Source organism: Pagrus major, chromosome 7 (genome assembly GCF_040436345.1).
Source record: "Pagrus major chromosome 7, Pma_NU_1.0".
NCBI lineage: Eukaryota > Metazoa > Chordata > Actinopteri > Spariformes > Sparidae > Pagrus > Pagrus major.
In genome coordinates this window covers 989,906-1,011,665 of record NC_133221.1, presented here as the reverse complement: position 1 = coordinate 1,011,665, position 21,760 = coordinate 989,906, and the positions used below count along the sequence as shown (strand labels likewise).

Below are 21,760 nucleotides of genomic sequence, written 5' to 3'. Positions count from 1 at the left end.
CACCCACCTTTCATCTTCTTCTGGAGGGCGGAGTTCTCAGCCTGCAGGCGAAGCAGCTCTGCATCCACAGGACTGGAGCTGCAGGGAGGAGGCGAGCTGGACCCAGAGGAGGCTCCTCGGTCCTTCAGGCCCTGGTTCTCCTGCTCCAGCTGCTCGATCTGAGTACACAGCTGGAAAGAACCAGGACAGAATCAAGATTAATAACTGTAATTATCTCTTCAGTGGGAACCGTCGAGCTCTGAGCGGGCTGGTTCTGGTTCTTGGCATCAGTGCGTCTACACAGGAGGAGCTTCACACGTCTTCTGGTCAGTTTTTAAAGGAAAAGTTCGTGTTGAAGTGAAACTCAGGCTCCACACAGCTGATCCAGAGTCAGGCAGCCTCTTCAGACACGCTAACGCTGTTAGCTCAGCAGCTACAGTGAAGACTTCAGCTTAATAAAGGGAGGAAACATCTCCTCAGTCTGTGATCTCGAGGCTTCTGGAGACTCAGACGAGCTGCGTGGAGGCGTCTGATGTGAAGCTCCAGAAATGTTTGTGGACGACGAGACTTTCATCATCATGGAGGGAGGAGACGATGGCTGAACGCTGCCGAAACACAGATAACCAACACCCAGAGCTGTTCCTGAATGCATCCTGTGTGACACTGATGGAGCAGTGAAGCTGCTAACGTGCTGCTAACGTGCTGCTAACGTGCTGCTATCGTGCTGCTAACGTGCTGCTAACGTGTTGCTATCGTGCTGCTAACCTGCTGCTAACGTGCTGCTAACCTGCTGCTGACGTGCCGCTAACGTGCTGCTAACGTGCCGCTAACGTGCTGCTAACCTGCTGCTAACGTGCTGCTAACGTGCCGCTAACGTGCTGCTAACGTGCTGCTAACGTCCTGCGTCCGCTCAGTAAAGTGATTTATTTATGTTGATGTAACTGTAACAGAAAAGTAAAGTTACTTTGGAGAGTTCGGTCATCAGCGTGCTGTTCTGTAGCCGGAAGTCTTCCTCCTGACTGTGAAGTTTCCCCTGAAGCATCTCGTTCTCATTCAGCAGAGCGTCCACCTCCTGCCACAACAACAACAACAACAACAACAACAACAACAACATCAGCGTTCAGTTAATGTTATAAAACTGAAACTTCTTCACACAAACTGACTGAACGCTGCAGAAATCTGTCAAACAAATAAACTTCAACAACCAGCGACACAAACACAGTGACAGTGTGTGTGTGTGTGTGTGTGTGTGTGTGTGTGTGTGTGTGTGTGTGTGTGTGTGTGTGTGTGTGTGTGACAGGTGACGACCACCAGAGGGAGCTGCACACCTGTGGTAACCATAACAACCAAACAAGGAAAACTCACCTGAGCTTTCTTGCTCTTGTTCAGAGCCTGAAGAGACAAAAACAAATTATTACAATAAACAACAAACAAACAAACAAACAGCTGATCAATATGATCAACAACATCTGAACATGTTTCACACGACTACAGAACATGTCACTGATCTGAAGTATTGATCACCTTCTGCGCTTTGATGAAATCTCTTTCCAGAACCAGGTTCTTCTGACGGACGGCGTTCAGTTCTGAAACACACAAACAAACAAACAAACAAACAAACAAACAAACAAACATCGTCAATAAAACACATGAAAACTTTATTGTTTTTATCACTTTAACAATAAAATAACACCAGTTTCTGAACATCTTCCTGTAAACTTTGTTGTTTTAATGCAAAAAACAAAGAAAAATAACTTTTATTACATTTTATCTTCAAAGTGTCGACGGACAAAACTTAATAAAATATTTTATTAAGTTTTGTCCGTCGACACTTTCTGAATTGATAAATATCATTTAAACCCCTGAGAGTGAATTACACCGAGTTAATAATCAATAAGTTCAGGTGTCAACAAAGATGATTGTCTGCGGCTTCACTGCAGCAGCAGGACGTTGTGTCACCAGCAGCCTCGCCTCATTTTAACATCTCAGGTTTCACAACAACGTTTCAACATGAGGAAGCAAAGAATCACTGCTGGGATCGTTCAGACTGATCAGCTGCTTCGCTTCTTCACAGCCTCCATTTAATCAGCTGACGAGACGAATATGTGAAGATTAATGTGACGAAGAGCCGACGAACACAGCAGACAGCAGCTTCACCTTCATCATCGTCAACAGTCCAGAGGAGCGTTTACCTGCCGAGTTCTTCCTCAGGTCATCAGACAGCTGATAGTTCTGAGTCCTCAGCTCCAACAGCTGGGCCTGCACACACACACACACACACACACACACACGGACATCAGAGCGAGGAGGATGTGGGTGATGACATCATCAACAGGAGACAGAAACAGTGTAGTAGTCGACTGTCGCTGATGATTTAAAGGCGCGATATGCAAGATACCTGTCGAATGTATTCTCTAAACAAATCGGGGGCAGCATGTAGGCAGTGTAACCGCTAACTGCTGCTGTTAGCTAGTTAGCTCAGTTAGCTGTGTGGCTAGCGGTCCTGAGCCGGAGCTTTGAGGACCGGGGGAGTATTTGACGTTTATACCACTAACACAGGAGCTGGTTAGCATGCTAGCTTCAGGTGTATCTCTGCAACACAACACACAGACATCATCTCATCAGCACTTACATATTGCACCTTTAAAAGAACAAAAAAGCAAGAATACAGATGATGAATTGTCACTTCAAACATATAAATTAAAAACAGACTGACTCGTGACTGTTAGCACCCAGAGTTAGTGACTTATAATGACTATAACTTAGTGAGTGAGCAGCCTCCTGTCTGTAAACAGCAGCAGTGTGCAGTTAGCATGCTAACAGGTGTCAGTGTTCCTCTGCTTCATGTTAACACTCACTGACTGACTGACTGACTGACTGTTTTATTATTTATGAGTCATAATGTCGCTCTGCATCAGACCACAGCTAACAGCTAACAGCTAACAGCTAACACTGAGCTCTCCAGATGAACAACAGCACCGCTGTCTGTTAGCCTGACTCAGATCCCGTGACTCTCATTTGGCCGAGTGTCCCGTGGATGCTAACATGTTAGCTGACTGACAGATAGAGATACGGGCTAGCAGCAGCAGCAGGAAAGCTACATGGAACCATTTTTTTCCTCTGGCTCCTTCTGCGCCCTGCAGAGGGGGGAGGAGGCTAAGCTAGGTTAGCTGACACCGAGCTAGCCTCCTGTAGCGGGCTGTATAATGAAGACATTTCTCCCAGTTTGTAACTGAGCTCAGACCGACCGACACCTCCCTGACATCGTTAAATTAATTAAAACAACACGAGCCGCCGAGCTCGACACCGCTAACTACTCCCACCCTCACGGCTAAGTGTTAGCATTAGCATTAGCGAGCGACCGTCTGTGGCAGTGATGCCGCACCTGTCTGCCGGGCTGACAGGTGTTGTTCACGGCACTGACAGCTGCCTGTGCGCGAGCCCACCGACATGAAATCACAGCTGTCCGGTTCTTCTTACCTGCATCCGATGAAACTCCTCCTCTGACAGAGCCTGCGACATGGCCATGTTTACCTGGGCTGCTAGCTAGCAGGCTAAGCTAGCGGAGGAGACGGAGCGGCTAACGGAGCGGAGGAGAGCTGCACAGAGGAGGAGACGCGACAGACCTCTCACTCTGTCTCTGTTTCCGAGGACCAGGAATGACCTTCAGTGTTTTCCGCTGTCTGTGCTGCCCCTCTGCTGGAAAGTAACTAAGTACATTTACTCACACAGTTTTGAGGTACTTGTACTCTACCTGGGTTTTTGCCTACATTTATTCTACTTTATACTTTTATTTGACTATACTTTGGAGCTGATATTGTAACTTCACTACATTTATTTGACTACTTTAGTTACTAGTTACTTTACAGATTCAGCAATAAATGACAGTGTATCGTTATAGATTAAACTACCCTGTAGTGCATAAAGCAGTTACAATCTGCTCCACCTGTGGCAGCTGCACCACTGACATGATGAAGTCATTAAAGGAGCAGTTCACCCAAACAGTGAAATCCAGTCACCATCTCCTCCCTCCACGCAGGTGAAACTCAGGTGAAGTTTCACAGCCGAATCAGCTGTTAGCACTTCCTGTTTGCAGGTTATGTGTGGATGTGCAGATAACTGTCACCTGATCACTGTGATACTGAAAAAACTTAAAAACATGATTTTTCTCAGGCAAGTTCTGCACATGTGAGGAGCGTCTTTTTAAGGATTTCTAAGCGGATTCATGTGGACTACAAAACTTTCATCAGCATGGAGGTGGTGACTGGACTTTACTTCCTGGGTGAACTGCTCCTTTAAACAAGCCTTTCTGTCTTATCTCAACATCTTTGAGCTTTATGAGTTTGTAAAAGATTGTAATCTTCTGTCTGAACACACACACACACACACACACACACACACACACTCATGAAACAGGTTGTCTAACTGAGATTTCTCAAAGTGTTTCTCAAGACGTTCGGTTCATTCACTCTCGTCACTCAGAGGAAGGAAACATCTCTCATGTTGTCACATTAAATTTCAGTGAAGTAATCGAGTCGTTGTTCTGAACTTTCTGTTATTTCAGACTAAGTTTCCTCACTTCCTGCTGGTCCACAGAAACGGACCGGTGGATTATCTGCTGGTGAATTATTAACTAACATAGGAGGTAAACATAGAGACAGAAGTGAGAGAGAGAGAGAGAGAGAGAGAGAGAGAGAGAGAGAGGGTTACTTCAATTTCAGTTTTGGTTGGTCAGACTGCAGCTCTGACACTCAGTCAGTCAGTCAGTCAGTCAGTCGGAGCGCTCGGCTCAGGTGTCGGATGATACTGGAGGTTTGTTGGATGTGATCATGGAGCTGCTGCCGTCCCTGCTGTCCACTCTGAGGACTGTGGACCCCGAGACCGTGGATCAGGAGTACAACGTGAGTGTTTCCAGTCGTCTAAAAAAAGAGGATCAGAGTGAATAAAATCACTAAAAAAGCATTTTCACACCCTCGAGGTGCGAGTTTAAACTCTGGTTGGGTTGTTAAAAACTAAGTTTATGTTTAAGTCAAGAGTAAGCAGTCAGTAAGCTTCGAGTCATGGCTGAGGTTTGAGGTTTAACACTGATGGTGAGCCGCCTCACTCACTGAACATACAAACTTCTGTGTGTCGGTTCACATTTCATAACTTGTCCGTCTGCTCGTCCTCGCTGCATCAACAACTCCTGATATTTGCTTTCCTGGAAAAAGTTTTACAGCCCGAGGTCTGCGCTCTGCTCTCCATTCAAATGAGCTGCAGCCAATAAAGTGACTGAGCTGTGTGCGACATGCAAATCTGAAAACAGGAATTAAAATTCAGTTTGTGTTTGTTGAACTGGCAGCAGACGACTTTATTTCTTCCTGTTTACCAACAATGTCGTAGCAGGAAACTGTCCTGGTGACGGCTGATACCGCCAAACAGAGAAAAACGCTTAAAGACGCGAAGGAGGTCAAGAGAGCTGCCTCGAGGCAAAGAAGGGAGGCGTGCAGGTGTGAAGGAGAGACGAGGGAGACGACCGCTAACTGCTAAGCAGACAGGAAGTTAGCTAAAGCAACAACAATGTTTACAACAGCTTTAACTTCTCATTCTGCGGTAAATCCTGAAGTCACAGCGTGATGTCGTCCACGTATCGATTGATTCACTATAATCCTCACTGTGATTTTCTGACACCAGGCGGGTTTTCACAGAAAATTAAAGGTCGAACTTTGTCACGAGGAAGCGCGTCCGTCACAACGCAACCACACCAGGAAGCGGCATCATTTTCCCCGGTCACTATCTGCAGTGGAAACTCTGCACTGGAGGTGTCAAAAATACAGAAGCGTGTGAGAGCCGGGGTGAGAAAACACGTGAGAGGAGGAAGTTTGTGTTTTTTTCGTTGTGCACTTCAAAATGAAGTCGACTCTGCTGGTTCATCAGATCCAGTTAGAGGAGCGACAGCTGTGAGCTGCTCGAGCCTCCGCTAATAAACTGCACTGCTAATGAGCTGAAGGAGAAATAATGTTTGTCACTGAAGCTGAAGAAGTTTCACCAGTTCATCTACACGAGGCGTTTTGTTGAGGCGGTCAGATGAGCTGCATGAAGGTCGACTTTAATCTGGAAAATCTTGAAATGTCGACGTTATTCTGGACGTGTAGACTTTTCTTGAAGTGCATATTGAAACGTCCTCCTCTCATGTTTCTGCTCAGCCGGTCCTGATACTGCGTCAGAGTCTGCCGATCCGTGTCTCCTCTCAGCACCGAGACCAGAGACGCTTCAAAACCTGCCGACTGATTAACACAACCGGCTGTTTACTGAGTTTACAGACCTGAGATCAGAGTTTCTACATCGAACTATCTGTAGCCACGTAGCTAACAGTGTGTTGACGACAGCGACACAGTTACACACCAGGAGGAGGGAACGCCACAGATCAACCTCCAGCAGTTTATGTTTCAAAGACAACTGAAGTTTTACCAGCAGTGAAGAGTAGCTGAGTATTTATTTACTCGAGTACTGTTCTTATCTTAGTTCATCTCTGCTACGTCTCCGAGGAGAATATAAATAAACCTCTTTATTATTTTTTACTCTGTCGTCGTCTTCTCATCGACAGTGAACGATTTTATTCTTTACTTGAATGACTTGTTCGGTCTTCTTGTTCTGACTCAGACGAGGCTCCTTCTGTTTGTTCTGTCTTCTGAGTTTCCTGCTTTGTTTTTAAAGCTGCTGCGTAGATAAAGTTTATTATTATCATTATTATATTAATATTGTACCTGTTACTCAACTACATTTATTTGATAACTTCAGCAACTTTGCAGATTAAGATGAATAAAAAACATCAACTCATAATTACGATGATGAAACACATAATTACGATGATGACGTATTATGTGCTTATTTGTACACATTTAAATGTACGTGCACATTTTGAATAACTGGTTTTATTTGTCTGAAATTAAACCAGAAATGTTTTTTTAACGAAACTGAATCACAAAATGTTTTTATGTCTTCATGAAATAATGTTTAAACTGGAGATAATAACGTTATAATTTAAGTGGATAATAGATTATATAAAATGTTTATGTGCTGATAATGTATCAAAATTTTATTATAAGTTTGAAGAAGTCAAATGTAACTAAGTACTTTTACTTTATACTTTATAATTTCTCTTCACTACATGTTGGAGGCAAACATTGTAGTTTTTACTCGACTACATTATCTGACAGCTTTAGTTCCTCGTTACTTCACTGAGCCAACGATAATAAAGAGTGAAGCTGCAGGAGCAAAATATTCATCATGAGAACTTTTACCTGACGCACCTGAGTGATGTCATCGCTAACAGACCTGAATACTTCACATCCCTGAAGCTGAAACACTGAATGTGAAATAAGACGTAAACAGAGCCTGTTCAGAACCAAACAATGGTTCTGATCTCAGCCCTCATCACGGTCTGACAGGACTGTAAATGTTCACCTGTTGTATTTTATGTGGAGTGACGTTGAGCTTCAGGTGTTTCAGGCTGCTGTGGTGCTGAAGGTCTGAAACCCAGTGAAGACGGGAACATGTCCGTCGGTCTTCATGTAGTAAAGTTTCAGTTTGACCACCTCGTGATGGTTCTGTAAATACTGACTGAAGACGACAGACCACAGCGACACCTCAGTTATTTCTGATGGTTGGTGTATCGCCTCGACTCGCCTGCTGCTGACCCACTTTGTCCTCTCAGCTCAGTTTGTCTCACATTACACAGTTTCTCGTTTCCTGTTTCCAACAAACCGTCTTGTTTCAGAGGATGTGTCGACCCGAACGACCTGCAGGTGCCCGTCCGTCTTCCCCAAAATACAGACGCTCGTTCAGCCGTCCTGTTTGAATCAGGACGGTTATAAACATGAGAGGTGGTCTGAACGAGACACTGTGTGTGTCTGTGTGTGTCTCTCTGTGTGTGTGTGTGTGTGTGTGTGTGTTTGAGGTGAGTTTGCAGGTCGGCTGTTTCCTCCTACGTGTCGCTGGAGGTTTAGTTAGTCAATAATCTGCTTCCTCTTCTGTGTGTGGACGCTCTGTTGGCTCGGTTCATTATTAATCTGCTTCCTTGTTGTTGTTCCTGAAATGACTCATCCAGTGAAAGTGGAGAAACCTGACGGACCTGAGACGCTGCAGCTCAGGTTCAGATTTAGATTCAGAGCTGCTGACAGTACACAAAGTACAAATACTCTGTTCCTGTACTTCAGTCCATGTTTCAGTATCTGTACTGTACCTGAGTGTCTCTGAGACTTTCCCTCTCTACATCTGAACACAGATGTAGATTTATCTCTTTGTAACCATTTCACCTGAACCTTTCGTGATTTCTTCATTCGACGTTTGACACTCGATGGTATTTCATGAAGCATTCTGACTTTTTGGAGACATGTTGCACTTTATGCATCTCACAAAGGTTTTGCTTTTGCATCCAGGCATTCTGCATCAGGAAGCATTTGGGGCGAATGGATTGCACCGTGTTTACTTCTGCTCTCATCTGGTCGGGGCTTCCTTTTCTCGATTTCTGGAGAAAATTCTTCGTCACTTGAGTCAGTTTCATCTTGTTGACATGCTGGTTTTGGCCCACAGAGGACGACGGCTCACTTCACCTGGGTCCTCCTGATCTGAGCTTTCACCCTCTCCTGCCTCATCCTCTGATAGATCTACAGCTGCAATCAAAATTATTCAACCTCCACTGCAAATTAGGTTTATTGGCAAAATGTACAAACTAGCAGCTGTTTGCAATAAACAAATCAAACAAGAACAATTTAAATAGCTCAACACAACTAATATTACAAGTGGTTTCTCCAAATTCAACACAAAATGCCACTTTTAATGACGACTGCAGTCTCAAAATTATTCAACCCCTTCATGATGCCCAAGCTTCAGCTTCCTCACAGACGGCATGACATTTTCTCCCAGGATTTCCTGATTCTTGTTTGAACCCATCTTGCCCTCCACACGCTGCAGGTTTCCAGTGCCAGAGGAAGCGAAGCAGCCCAGAGCCGCTGATCCATCGGCCCGAAAAGTTCCAGTTTTGTTTCATCGCTCCACAGAACAGAATCCCAAAACCTCTTTGGCTTATTTATTTATAGTTTTGAGCAAATTGGAGCCGACTCTTCTTGTGCTTTTGGGTCAGTAGTGGTGTTCGTCTTGGAGTTCGGGCGTGGAGCCCTTCAGCGTTTAGTTTGCGCCTTACTGTGGAGCTGAAACCTCAGTGCCTGCTGCCACCGAGTCTTCCTGCAGGTCTTCTGCAGTCAGTCGAGGGTTTTTGACCACCTGCCTCCTCAGGACTGCTTCCTCTTTCTGCCACGTCCAGGAAGTGTAGCCACTGTTCCTTTAACTTTAAACTTGAGAACTATGCTTCCAGCTGTATCTCCAGCAACATTCAGGGCCTTTGCTATCTTTTTGTATCCTTTTCCTTGTTTGTGCAAGGCAGTGATCTCTTCTCTGAACGCTTTGGACAATCCTCTCGACTTGGCCATATTTCTAACATGCAATGAAACGTCACCGTCAACAGTCCAGGTATTTGAGGTGTTCGATCTCATCACACCTGATGCAACTAATGAAGCCCTTGATTGGTTGCATCAGGTGTGCTTGAGACCACACCTGATTTGCAAATGTGTCTCTTATGAGGAATTCTGTTCAGGAGGTTGAATGTTTTTGAGGCTGCAGTCGTCATTGAAAGTAGGATTTAGTGTATATTGAATAATTTTGATTGCAGCTGTATGTCTGAATCTCTCAGTGAGTCTATAAAGAGTCCTCTCTGCCTCCGTCACAGAGCCGTCTACTGAAGACATGTGGAACAAACGTCCAGTGCAGAGCACATTTATAAATGAGCTGTTTTTCAAATGAAATAAATAAGCTCAGGTCTGAAACTCACTCAGATTTTCCTGAGATGTTTACTTACTGGAAACAATTCAAATATAACATAAAAACATGTTTTATTTATGAATATCATGCTTAGCTTTCTTTTTTCCATAAAATGTGCTTGCTGTAACGGCAGCCATTTTGAAAAGACGGGCACAGGCAAGTTGGCGAGGCCACACCCCCACACGTGATGTCATCTGAACGCTCCAGTCGTCCTCTTTAAGGAACAACAGGACTCATTGGGGGGACACATATAGTCTGAGAGATGTTCGCAGAAACGTCACGTCCACTAGAGGACAAAAATGAACTGCTGGGTCTCAGGAAGCTGAATCAGCACTTCTACTTTCGCCAGAGTCTGTTTTTACACAAGCACCTGAACCTCACACCGACCTGCTGCCACAGACGTCACCAGAGCACCACATATGGACCCCTGCAGCTGAAGATAGTCCCGACTGACCTTCCTCCTGTGTGTGTGTGTGTGTGTGTGTGTGTCTGTGTGTGTGTGTGTCTGTGTGTGTGTGTGTGTGTGTGTGTGTGTGTGTGTGTGTGTCTGTGTCTGTGTGTGTGTGTCTGACAGGCGGTGCGTTCACAGACCTCGCTGTTAAAGAGAGACCTGGGTCTGACCACTGAGACCGGAGCTCTGAAGGAGAACATCAAGAAGAACCGGTACAAAGACATCCTGCCCTGTAGGAACCGCTCCTCCTCCCCGTCCTCGTCTCCTTACATCCTCCCTTTGTCTCCTTCTCTGCCCTTAACACTTAACGTGTGTGTGTGTGTGTGTGTGTGTGTGTGTGTGTGTGTGCGTGTGTGTGTGTGTGCGGTGTGGTGTGTGTGTGTGTGTGTGTGTGTGGTGTGTGTGTGAGATGACCAGTCTCGGGTGGTGTTGTCTCTGATGACCTCAGACAGTGACCACGACTACATTAACGCCAGCTTCATCAAGGTAACCACTGTTTCTCCTCCTCCTCCTCCTCCTCCTCCTCTTCCTCTTCCTCCTCTTCCTCCTCCTCTTCCTCTTCCTCTTGTCCTGGAAGAGTGTAATAGAGTAGTTGTAACTAAGTACATTTACTGAAGTACTGTAGTCAAGAAGTAATAGTAGTATTTCCACTTTCTGCTTCTTTATACTTTATACTTCCACTTCACTACATTTTGGAGACAAACATTGTACTTATTACTTCACTACTTTGTTTGATAACTTTAGTTACTAGTTACTTTTTAGATTACAGGCTGCATCAGAGCCAAAGAGGTGCATTTTATAATTATTTTATTTTATTGACTGAAACTGATTCTGATAATCACAAAACCTGCAACATAAAGATACGAGTATGATTCACTTTTACATTTAACATCAGATACTTTAATACTTTTACTCGAGTACTATAGATACGGGTGACTTTTACTTTTACCAAAGTAATATTTTCACACCACATCTTTACTTTTACTCGAGTAGCTGTGGGTTAGGGTTAGTTACTTTTAACAACGCTGTTTTTTACACACAAAACTATGAAGTCTTTATAGAATATATTTTTGTTTCAAGTTAAACTTCACAACAGTTGATAAAGGTTCAGCTGAACTGTCAGTTAATCATCAATAAGTTTATTGATACATGTTTTCTGTCTTGTTACTTTGTCGGAGCGTCTCTGGTGTTTTTGGGTGTTTGGATCGAGAAGCTGTGAATCTGCTGGTTGTAACGTCTGTGTCTGTCCTGCAGGGGGCGTCATCAGACAGGCGGTACATCGGCTCTCAGGGTCCTCTGAGCTCCACCGTGACCGACTTCTGGAGGATGATCTGGCAGCACGACGTCAAGGTCCAACACACACCCTGAACCCTGACCCAGTCCTGGAGCCAGGAACGGGTCCGGGTCACTTAAATGACTTCATGCTCAGATCAGCAGCAGCGGCTCCGACTAATGTCTGACACTGTGTGTGTGTTTCAGGTGATAGTCATGGCCTGCCGAGAAATAGAGATGGGAAAGGTAATAAATCAATAAATCAATGAATCAGTGAATTAAAACAAAATGTCTTTGTTTATCAAACATGCAGCGAATGTTTCCAACGAGACTCTTCTCAACTGTTACGACATATCATGACTTTCTTTGTTAAAACAGCTCATTATATCATGATTACGTGTGAGAAATGTTTTAAATGATTTATTTTTGAGCAGGTTTTTATTCGTCTAAGATTCAAATAGAAACAGAAAATCTACATTTATATCAGGTTACGTTCTTTGTTTACGCCTGATCAATAAAATGTGAAATTCAAATTCAAATAAACTTTATTGGCATGAAAGTTTAAGTTACATTATTACCAAAGATAAATTACGTGTGTGTGTGTGTGTGTGTGTGTGTGTGTGTGTGCGTGTGTGTGTGGTCACGTTCCCTCCTCTGCAGAAGAAGTGTGAGTGTTACTGGTCTCCGGTCCACCAGTCTGCTGCGTTTGGACCATTTACTGTCTACACAGTAAGAACACACACACACACACACACACACACACACACACACACACACACAATAGTATCACAGATGTGCTTTCAGTATTTCAAACGTGTTGTTCTGTGTGTCTCCAGCAGGGGGAGACTCGTCCTAATGAAGACCTGGTGGTCAGAGCTCTGACTGTCACCTACCAACAGGTGAGAGCTTCATGTTACATCACATTAGATCACATTAGATCACATTAGATCACATTAGATCAGATCAGATTAGATTAGACATTTGTGTCTTTGAGATACATCTATTGAAGTTAGCTTGCTAACCAGCCTGTAGCCCTTTTGAACAACACTCAGCTCATACGGCCGCTAGCTGCTCGGTTAACGGCCATGTTAGATCACAAACTCAACAGGTGACTGATTCTTACATACTGAACCTTTAAAGAGTGTTTCAGACGGACCTGGAGGTCTTGGAAGTTGGACCTAGACTAACAGTTTCCTCCCACTTCCAGTCTTTGTGCTACGCTAAGCTAAATTCGTCCTGGATCTGTTTAAATATTAGTATTTTGACTGATTTGTGCTTCTGTGAGCGGGCTGAACCGGAGCAGCAGCTCAGAAGTGTTTCCTTCTTGTCTGATTTGTTTAATGTGACAGTCGTGACGTCTCAGTTTGTTTTCATGCTGACAGAAGCTTCATGATCTGAAAGCATCACATTAATTCATCTTTGGTGGCTTTTCTTTCTTTTTTGCTCTTTTCTTGGAGACACAAACGTCTTCAGCAGCTGGACAGAACCGACACTGTTTCTACTGGAGCCTGTTTATGAGTTTGTAAAAGCAGCTAAATATCCTGAGAATAAAAGATCTCTGAAATGGACACACACTCCTCCTCCTCTTCCTCCCCTTCCTCCCCTTCCTCCTCCTCCTCCTCCTCCTCCTCCTCCTCCTCCAGGTGACCCGTTCTCTGGTTCAGTATCAGTTCCTGTCGTGGCCGGATCACGATGTTCCCTACGAGGCTGCAGGAGTCCTGGACCTGCTGGAGAGAGCCAGAAACAGCCAGGGAACACACACCTCGCCTCTGCTGATACACTGCAGGTACACACACACACACACACACACACACACACACACACAGTCCGTCTCTAAGCGGCTGTTAATCCCACATCATTACTGACGCTTGTTTTTGCCAGCAGTACAGATCGCAGGTCAGATGGTCATTAACATTCAACAGGCCATATCACACATATGGCATCTTATCTCACACACACACACACACACACACACACACAGACAGACAGACACACACACACACACACACACAAACACACACACAGAAAGCAGGAGGCTGTGAATATGCAGCAGGTAACACCTGCTAACGATGGCACAGTTAACATGCACACTGCATCTGTTCCTGTGTGTGTGTGTGTGTGTGTGTGTGTGTGTGTGTGTGTGTGTGTGTGTGTGTGTGTGTGTGTGTGTGTGTGTCACAGTGCGGGCTGTGGGAGGACCGGTGTCATCTGTGCTCTCGACTACATCCATGACCTGCTGGTTACCAAGGTAACACATGATAACACAGCACACGACCACAAAAATCACTTCTGACTCCGATGCAGAGAAATCATCTGATCCAACACACAAAATGTTTCCATGTTGTCAATCATTGATGTTGTTTATTAAAATGAAACATAAATAACAGCAGAAACATGCAGGAAGGACAAATACACAAATAAAGAATTATACTTTAAGCTCTTTATTAAGTAAACTACAGTAAAGTTCACCGATATCAAAGTAAAAGCATCTGAAAATGGAAATACTCAAGTAGAGAACCTCAAACTTCTACTTTGGTACCGTACTTGAGTAAAAGGACTTAGTTACATTCCATCACTTGAATAAATTACTTTTATTTGTTTTTAATAAAAATGACGTTCAGGTGCTTCACGTGCAAAAAGTCAAATGTCAGCACAGAAAGTGTCCCAGAGGTTCAGAGCGTCGGGCCGATGGTGTGTTCATGTTGTTGGTTACTGATGGCGGAGCAGCTGGACCGACTGTGTCTGAAGCTTGTTGTGTTTGTTCGCTCGGCAGCGGCTCTCCACAGACTTCAGCATCATGAACATCGTCATGGAGCTCCGCAGACAGAGGCCGTCTGCTGTCCAGACCAAAGTAGGTGAAGCTCACCTGATCGGACTGTGGGAACCAGAACCAGAACCAGGACGGTTTATCACTCACTTTATCTATCACAACCACTTTTATGAGCATATCTATTTTCTGCTGCTTTATATTTACACTTTTGGAGGCAAATATTGTACTTTTTACTCCACTACACGTTTCTGATGACTCTCGTTACAAGTCGACTTCAGTCACAGCCTGCAGACTGAGATCGCAGCAGACGAGCTGCATGGAGACATCTGAGGTTTAAATCATCTCCAGCAGCTCTGATATCATCAGGAGGAGATGATGATGATCTGCTTAGAAATCCTCCAAAGAAAGACGCTCCTCACATGTGCAGAACCTGCCTGAGAAAAATCATGTTTTTAAGTTTTCTTCAGTATCAAAGTGATCCAGTGACAGCTGTCTGTACATAAATGAATACACTGCAAACAGGAAGTGCTAACAGCTAATTCAGACTACGAGACTTCACCTGACTTTACATCAGCATGGAGGGAGGAGATGATGAGTGAAATTACATTGTTTGGGTGAACTGTTCCTTTAAAACCGGCTGAAACAGACACGACAAACGTCCTGAAGTTCCCGAGGAAGTTTTTAAACCCTCAGCGTGGTGACAGTCTGATGATAATATAATAACTTCCTCTTTCCTCTGTGCAGGATCAGTATCAGTTCATCTTCACGGCGGTCACCTTCATGTTCGAACAAGCCCTGCAGTCATCCAGTCAGCAGCTGTACAGCAACCTGTCTGAGGTGGGAAGAGTCACATTTCATTTCACCATGAACTCTTAATTAAATCAGTATATTGGCGGCAGCGGTGAAGGAAGTAGACGGAGAGCAGCTGCAGAAAGAGGAAGTAGTCCTTCAAGTTAACTTCCTGAATGTAAATTCACTGCTGCAGAGAGAGTGAGAGTAGAGACAGAGAAAAGAGAGAGGAGTGACTGCTGGTTAGTTAACAGAGGAGATCGACTGAAACTAAAGCAGGACTGAAGGACGACACATGCTGACAGGTAGGTTCACATCACATCACAGACACATGCAGGCAGCGATCAGAGGAAACAGCCAGAAATAACACAAATGTATTCTGACTAGTTTCTATTTTTATCAAGTTCCATCTGATTTTCTTCTTTGTGTCAGCGATTCATTCATAAAACTGCTGCTTTTGTGGCTTTAAAGAGCTCAGACGACACAGTTACATGTTGCTCAGTCGAGACAGGAAACACTGATGTGTAGAAACACATTCCTGCTTCGTTCTGGTGCCGGAGGAAGCGTTCAGACCCTTTGAATACTTTCTGCTAGATTTGTAACGGATGACACTTAAAGCTTCTTTTCGTTCTGGATTCACATGCTGATTATTTTCTCCTTGAATCCATCGATGGTTTGGTGAAATGGTGACAATGCGCCGAGCTCAGAGTGACACCGTCACCGTGTCAGTTCAGTCCAAACCTCGACATCATTACAAACACATTCAGACACATCTGTGAAGCTGCAGCCAGGCGCTGCTCTACAGGACAAATCACTGTAAAAACAGGAACTTCCTGTTGATTGTCCAGCTCGTTACAACACCAGGCGTGTTCTGATCCGACAGAGTGGACTCTGTGTTTATAACACCGATGCTCACACACAGCCACGGCTGATGGACAGCGTTTCCCTGATGTCGACCACATTATCATCACCATCTCGTTGCTGCCGCTCAGCTTCACCCCCACACAAGTTCAAAAGAAGCACCAAGTTTCATGTTTATTTGTACATATGATCTGTAATTCATGCAGCATGAAGGAGTTTATGAGCTGCGACTCTGCGTTGTTTAATGACTTGTAACTTCGTGTTGCTGTTTTGTGAAATGTAAAGTTTATTCCATGTTATTTAAAGCTGCTGTAGGTGAAATATATCTGTTAAACAGCATTTACAGTGTTGAGTCAGTAACCCTCTGCTGTCACCTTCACGTCCTGAGCAGGAAGGAGTCAAAAACACTCGACTCTGATGCAAATGTTTTTTGGTGCAATATGTAAGAATTTGAGTCTAAACCTTTAAAATAATTACTGATACTGTAGCCGAGGGTTATGGAGGCCGCATATACGTTACAGACAATATAAAATAACCACACGGAGGCTCCATGGTGTGAGAAGAAACATGTGGGGTCAACGCTTTGACCCGCTTGCACGACGAGAGCAGCCGATTACAGACAGAACACTTCCGACCCTTTGCCTTTCAAAATAAGAGTCCTGGATATATCAGTTTAAACTCTGTAAAAGCATGTAAGAGGAACTTCCCATTATAGTTCAGGCCACTCAATAAAATACGTTACATTACCTTCTGAATGTGAAGAAAAAACAGTTTCGACAATGAGATCTATATAGTAGATTGTATTACAATGATATCTACTAAAGTTAGCATGCTAAACAGCTAGCCCTGGCCCGGCCCGGTCCAAACGTCCTGTGCCATCAGTGTACGCACCAACACACTCCTGGTCACTGAGCTACCAGTCTGTACAGCTAGCTGCACGGCAAACTGAGCTAATTAGCAAATGGCAGCTACAGTACATGCTCCGTTAGTTAGCAGCAGTTACCGTGGTGATAAGCTCCGCCCTTTGTTTTCAACATGAGTCTGACAGGTGGACAATTCTTGCAAAATGCACCTTTAATTAGTTTGGACACATAATTCACACGCTGACACTAAGAACAGCAGCAGGGCCGGAGCTACCTGGGTCTTTGGTAACACTTTATAATTTCTGTTATACCATTAAAATAACCATTATATATAATTAAAAAAGTTAAATTTATAGTTAATTAAACTTTGCTCGATAGTTATTTCACTGTTAACAGGCAAGTGTTTATTGGAAAGTTGCAGTTGATGTTCATAACACTTTATAAATGGTTAATAAATAGTGTGTAGTTCATTTATAATCATTAGCTGGATGATCATTAGAGAGCTGCAGCTGATGTTTTTAACCTTTACAGTTGCTTAATACATGTTTTATGAACCGTGTCATTGTTTCTTAACAGTGAATTAAATCTGTACCATTTATTAATGATGGTTATTATAACGTCACCCAGAAATGCAGAGATTTATACTGTAGTCTGGTGGGTGTGGGCGGGCGTGACCTCAGTATTTCTAAAACCCTGACCACCAGCCAGTTCACTGAGTATAATTTTATACTTTTTGAGACTTTTTAAAACTGAATAAAATGCGATTTAACTCCTGTTTCACCACACGACCAAAATATGCAAGACAGCAATGAAAAGCAGAAGGGAGCAAAGAAGCTGAGTAACAGAGGACGCTCCTGCTGGGGATTTCTCCGCTGAAATTCAAAACCTTTTAAGACCTCGGAAACTGTCAGAAGTGCTTTTTAAGAGTTTCAAGTCCTGAAATAGTGAAGTGACCGGTTCTGCTTTCTGTTCACCAGCTGAAGAAGAAACCCACAAGAACACCTGCTTCCTCCACCAAGAGGTATCTATCTATCTATCTATCTATCTATCTGTCTGTCTATCTATCTATCTATCTGTCTGTCTGTCTGTCTGTCTGTCTGTCTGTCTGTCTGTCTGTCTGCAGAGAGGCAGACAGATTGCGTGTCTCACCCCAAGGTGTTAAATTAACACTTTCTCACCCTCCTTTTTCATCCCTCCATCCCCATATGTTACCGCGTTACCATGGAAACGGAGCAGAGAGAGGGCACAGGGGAGGAAAGAGGAGAGTCGAGGATGGAGGAGGAGGAGGAGGAGAGTTTAGAGAGAAGAGTAGGAACGTAATAAACAAAGACAGTGAAGTAAAAGAGGGGAGAGTAAAGGACAAAAAGAAGAAGTAGATCAGAAGGGGAGGAGGTGAGAAATGAAAGAGGAAAGCAGAAAAAAGTGAGAGAGGAGAGGAAACAAGCGAAGAAATGAGAGGAAAGGAAGCAAGGAAAGAAAAAAAGCAGAGAAGGGAAGATGATGACGTGATTACAATCAGATCTTCATCAGTAACCATACTTCACCTCCTGTGTGGCGGCGCTGCGACCTATCTGGTTAGGCCACTCTGGTAACAATCAGAGTAACCATGACAACTGTGGTCACACGGCCAGAGCAGGAAGTCGAGAGCAGAGCGACTTCCTGCTGAGATGTAAATGAGTGGCAGCAGTGTTAAACTGACTGTGAACCGCTGAGACAGTTTGTTTTGTTCAGGTTCTTCATGTTGAGATTCACTTCTGCAATGCATCATGGTCTCTGTAGTTCAACCGTCTACACACGTGTCTCGTAAGAATGTCTGAAAAAAAGTCTGTCGTTAACACAACCTCAAGAGATATTCACGTTTTGTTCCACAACTTAAAGTACGTCAGTAAACTGCCCAGCATTTGAATTTTAAAGCAGTGTCTTTAAAAAGCTACATGCTAACAAGCGGCTAAATGAGACTACAGAGGTTGACTTTAATTTGTAAGATATGGACAGAATTCTAGTTTAAAACATTAAAAAACAAACCAACAATTTCCACAACAAAGTCAAAGCCTGTACTGTGTTACAGAGACGTTACACAGACAGCTGAACAACCTTTCACACCTGGACCCACCTAGCCCTTACAACTACAGAAGTTAGCATGCTAACCAGCTAGCCCCGGCCCGTCCTGTCTCTTAACAGCACTGTGTAGCTCAGAGTTTATAGCCTGCAGCTAGTTCACTACTTAATGTAATAAGTCAACAAAATAAACTCACTAAATGTCAAGAAAGGAAATATTTGACACCTATTTTCCTTCTAAACAGAAAAATACAACCGTCCACCGTCTGAACTCAAGTTTCTCTCTCTGACTGAACTCAGACGAGCTTATCGCCTCGTTAACTCATCGTCAAACACGCTTCATCAAACTGTTTGTTTCTGTGAAAAAAGTTGCAAGAATTCTGAGAAATAATCAAAATTTAGACTTTAAAGCCAGAATTGTGAGGATGAAGTCTCTGGATATAAACTGAGTCACAGTCACCAGAACAGTGTTGGTTCGTCTCCACGGTCACCTCTGGTTCGGTCCAGATAAATCCTCAGTTCACAGTAACATGTGCCATCTGTGTTGTTTGAGCTGCCGTTGAACTTTGGCCATATTTTACAAATGATACTCACACTACTGCTGGTGTTTTGTTCTCCATGTTAATTCTGTAGTGTCGACGGTAAAGGTCAAACAGCTACAAGGAAAACTTCCTTGTCTGTGATCACACATTTCAACATGACGTCTTATTTGAGGAAGAGTTTCTGAAAAACCTTTTCACATCTTTGCTCAACAGCTTTTCATTTATTTTATTGACAAATGTAAATAAATTGAACAGTAAACTGACAGAGTGTATTATTATACATGGGGGAATATACAGGGGGGAAACAGCTGTCCTAGTTCTGTCCACACTTACCAAGACCTCTGACGCTCACTTATTAACTTGTTGTGTCACATTTTGTTTAAATCTGTGCATAAACTGAAATTTAATAAACACAGTGTGAAATATAAGTGTGTTGCATGTTGGATCACTTTATTTTCTATCAGCTAGCTTTTCCTTTATCACTTCTCTCTCTTTCTCTATGCTACAGACAGCCACAGCAGACTGACATGAGTGACACATACGCTGTGGTCAACAAGCCCAAACAGCCCCACCCACCACAACCAGGCCCGGCCTACGCCACTGTAGCCACGCCCAGAACCAACAGTGGAAGCAGGTAAAAAACACCTGAAGCTGGTTTAGGCAAGAAAAACCATGGTGACTTATATTCTTAGATTTCATAGAAGAGTTTTTCTTGCGGTTGTTTGAGACAAACAGCCAGCGGTGGAGTTGATGTAGTGAATTATGAGCTGTAGTTGTCCTGGTAAACTTACCGACACTTTGGCTGTTACAGCCGCAGCGTCTCTAGGCACGTCAAGTAGAGTGGATAGGCAGAGTAAAAGCAGGGCAGCCTGCCTGTCCGCCCCACAAAACAAGCCCAGAGACACTCTGACAGTACGCAGCAGCTCCAGAGGATGAGTGACCTGGACAGATGCAGAAGACCAGGAAGAGGCTGAAGAGCTTGGTGTGTTTAGCTGCTGAAACACAGCTCAAACTTGGCCAAAAACAGGCATTACCAGAGCTACTGTGTCAGCATAAAGAATGCAACCAACCAAGCCAACTAATCACAGGCAGAGTTGGGTCGGGTCTTGTGAGAAGTTGAGTGGGATCTATAATAATGCTACCGATATCACTGATGCTCTGCAGATGGGTACCATGATGTTCTGGGCAGTTCAAGGTGTGTAAAGAGTGGAGGGCAGTGGACATGGCAACCTCTGTGGATCTGTTGGTTCTGTAAGCATGCTGGTGAGGGTCCAGGCTGGCAGGGATGTTGTCTACGATGTGCTGGAGAACCAGTTTCTCGAAGCACTTCATCAGGATGGGGGTGAGAGCCACAGAGCGGTAGTCATTTAGTGTAGACACAGCAAACTGTTGAGGTACAGGAGCCATGAGGGCTGTTGAAGCAGGAGGGAACAGTCTCCTGTGAGAGTGAGATGTTAAAACGTCAGTAATATAATCAGCGAGCTGATTGGCACATGTTTTTAGTACACGGCCGGGATGTCGTCAGGCCCAGCAGCTTTACTCACAGACACTCTGAGCAGGACTCCTCTCACATGGCTGTGGTTTCTGACAGACTCCTGCGTTTGCACCCTGTGATCTCTTGAATTTATTCATCATCTCTGGCAGAAACGTTCCTAAATACATTTTCTCTTGATAATCAACACTTAGGTCTCTGCCCGCATCCCATCACTATGACAACGACTCTGGGGGAGCTCCCATCTACAGCACCGTCAGACCCCGAGCCAAACCCTCCGCCACACCCATCTATGACATAGCAGCACCGACCAATCAGAGGCAAGGGGAGGGGCCACTGGCACCAAGCAACAATGGAGAGTATCAACTTTTGCCAGGTAACAAGGAGAGGAAAGGAAGGATGTGAGGAAGGGAAGGAAAGGGGATGAGGATAACTAACTGACTCCTCTCTCTTCCAGCTGAACGTCTCTCACAGGCGGATGATGATTATGAAGATTTCTCCTCCTCAGTCACAGACATGACCAACCTCTGCTCACCTGGTGGGATCGGTCAGTACACCTGTACTTTAAAGGAGCAGTCTGTCATTTTGAAAAAGCCTCCTCTCTGCTGTATTGTTTCATTTCTGGTTTACAGGTGTAGAAATAGGAATGTAAAAACAAGACGTTGTTGTTTTAATCAACTAACTACATCTCCCCCAAATTTAAATCTTTCGGGTTATTTACCTTCATAACTTGTTGCTGAGATGTTGCTATTGGTCAGTTCATTGTCTCCGGTGGTGGACTTCTCTCTTGGCTTTCAGTGCAGTAAAGAACGGTTTTTAAAATGC

The 21,760-nt window shown here is 44.1% G+C and overlaps 2 protein-coding genes across 5 annotated transcripts in view; one reads left to right on the top strand and one right to left on the bottom strand.

The window, feature by feature from the left end:
- Positions 1-3,710, bottom strand: part of gripap1 (GRIP1 associated protein 1) — a 35,358-nt gene extending 31,648 nt beyond the window's left edge. For 2 of the 3 annotated variants that reach the window (XM_073470816.1, XM_073470817.1), the window contains exons 1-6: positions 3,460-3,709; positions 2,172-2,238; positions 1,504-1,565; positions 1,345-1,371; positions 944-1,051; positions 8-170 (exon numbers count right to left, since the gene is read on the bottom strand). In XM_073470816.1, the coding sequence (XP_073326917.1) occupies positions 8-170; positions 944-1,051; positions 1,345-1,371; positions 1,504-1,565; positions 2,172-2,238; positions 3,460-3,507 (475 nt within the window). In that variant the 5' untranslated portion in view covers positions 3,508-3,709. Of the gene's footprint in view, positions 1-7; positions 171-943; positions 1,052-1,344; positions 1,372-1,503; positions 1,566-2,171; positions 2,239-3,459 lie in introns of all 3 variants that reach the window. The other variant, XM_073470815.1, reaches the window with a different exon arrangement.
- Positions 3,711-4,710: 1,000 nt separating this feature from the next.
- The window catches only part of ptpn18 (protein tyrosine phosphatase non-receptor type 18), a 17,893-nt gene continuing 843 nt past the window's right edge, over positions 4,711-21,760 (top strand). The window contains exons 1-15 of one of the 2 annotated variants that reach the window (XM_073470820.1): positions 4,711-4,880; positions 10,412-10,520; positions 10,698-10,774; positions 11,543-11,638; positions 11,768-11,806; positions 12,221-12,289; positions 12,397-12,459; positions 13,204-13,346; positions 13,742-13,808; positions 14,334-14,411; positions 15,075-15,167; positions 17,821-17,864; positions 19,952-20,077; positions 21,130-21,311; positions 21,393-21,482. In XM_073470820.1, coding sequence (XP_073326921.1) covers positions 4,809-4,880; positions 10,412-10,520; positions 10,698-10,774; positions 11,543-11,638; positions 11,768-11,806; positions 12,221-12,289; positions 12,397-12,459; positions 13,204-13,346; positions 13,742-13,808; positions 14,334-14,411; positions 15,075-15,167; positions 17,821-17,864; positions 19,952-20,077; positions 21,130-21,311; positions 21,393-21,482 — 1,348 coding nt within the window. In that variant the 5' untranslated portion in view covers positions 4,711-4,808. The remainder of the gene's footprint in view (positions 4,881-10,411; positions 10,521-10,697; positions 10,775-11,542; positions 11,639-11,767; positions 11,807-12,220; positions 12,290-12,396; positions 12,460-13,203; positions 13,347-13,741; positions 13,809-14,333; positions 14,412-15,074; positions 15,168-17,820; positions 17,865-19,951; positions 20,078-21,129; positions 21,312-21,392; positions 21,483-21,760) is intronic. The other variant, XM_073470821.1, reaches the window with a different exon arrangement.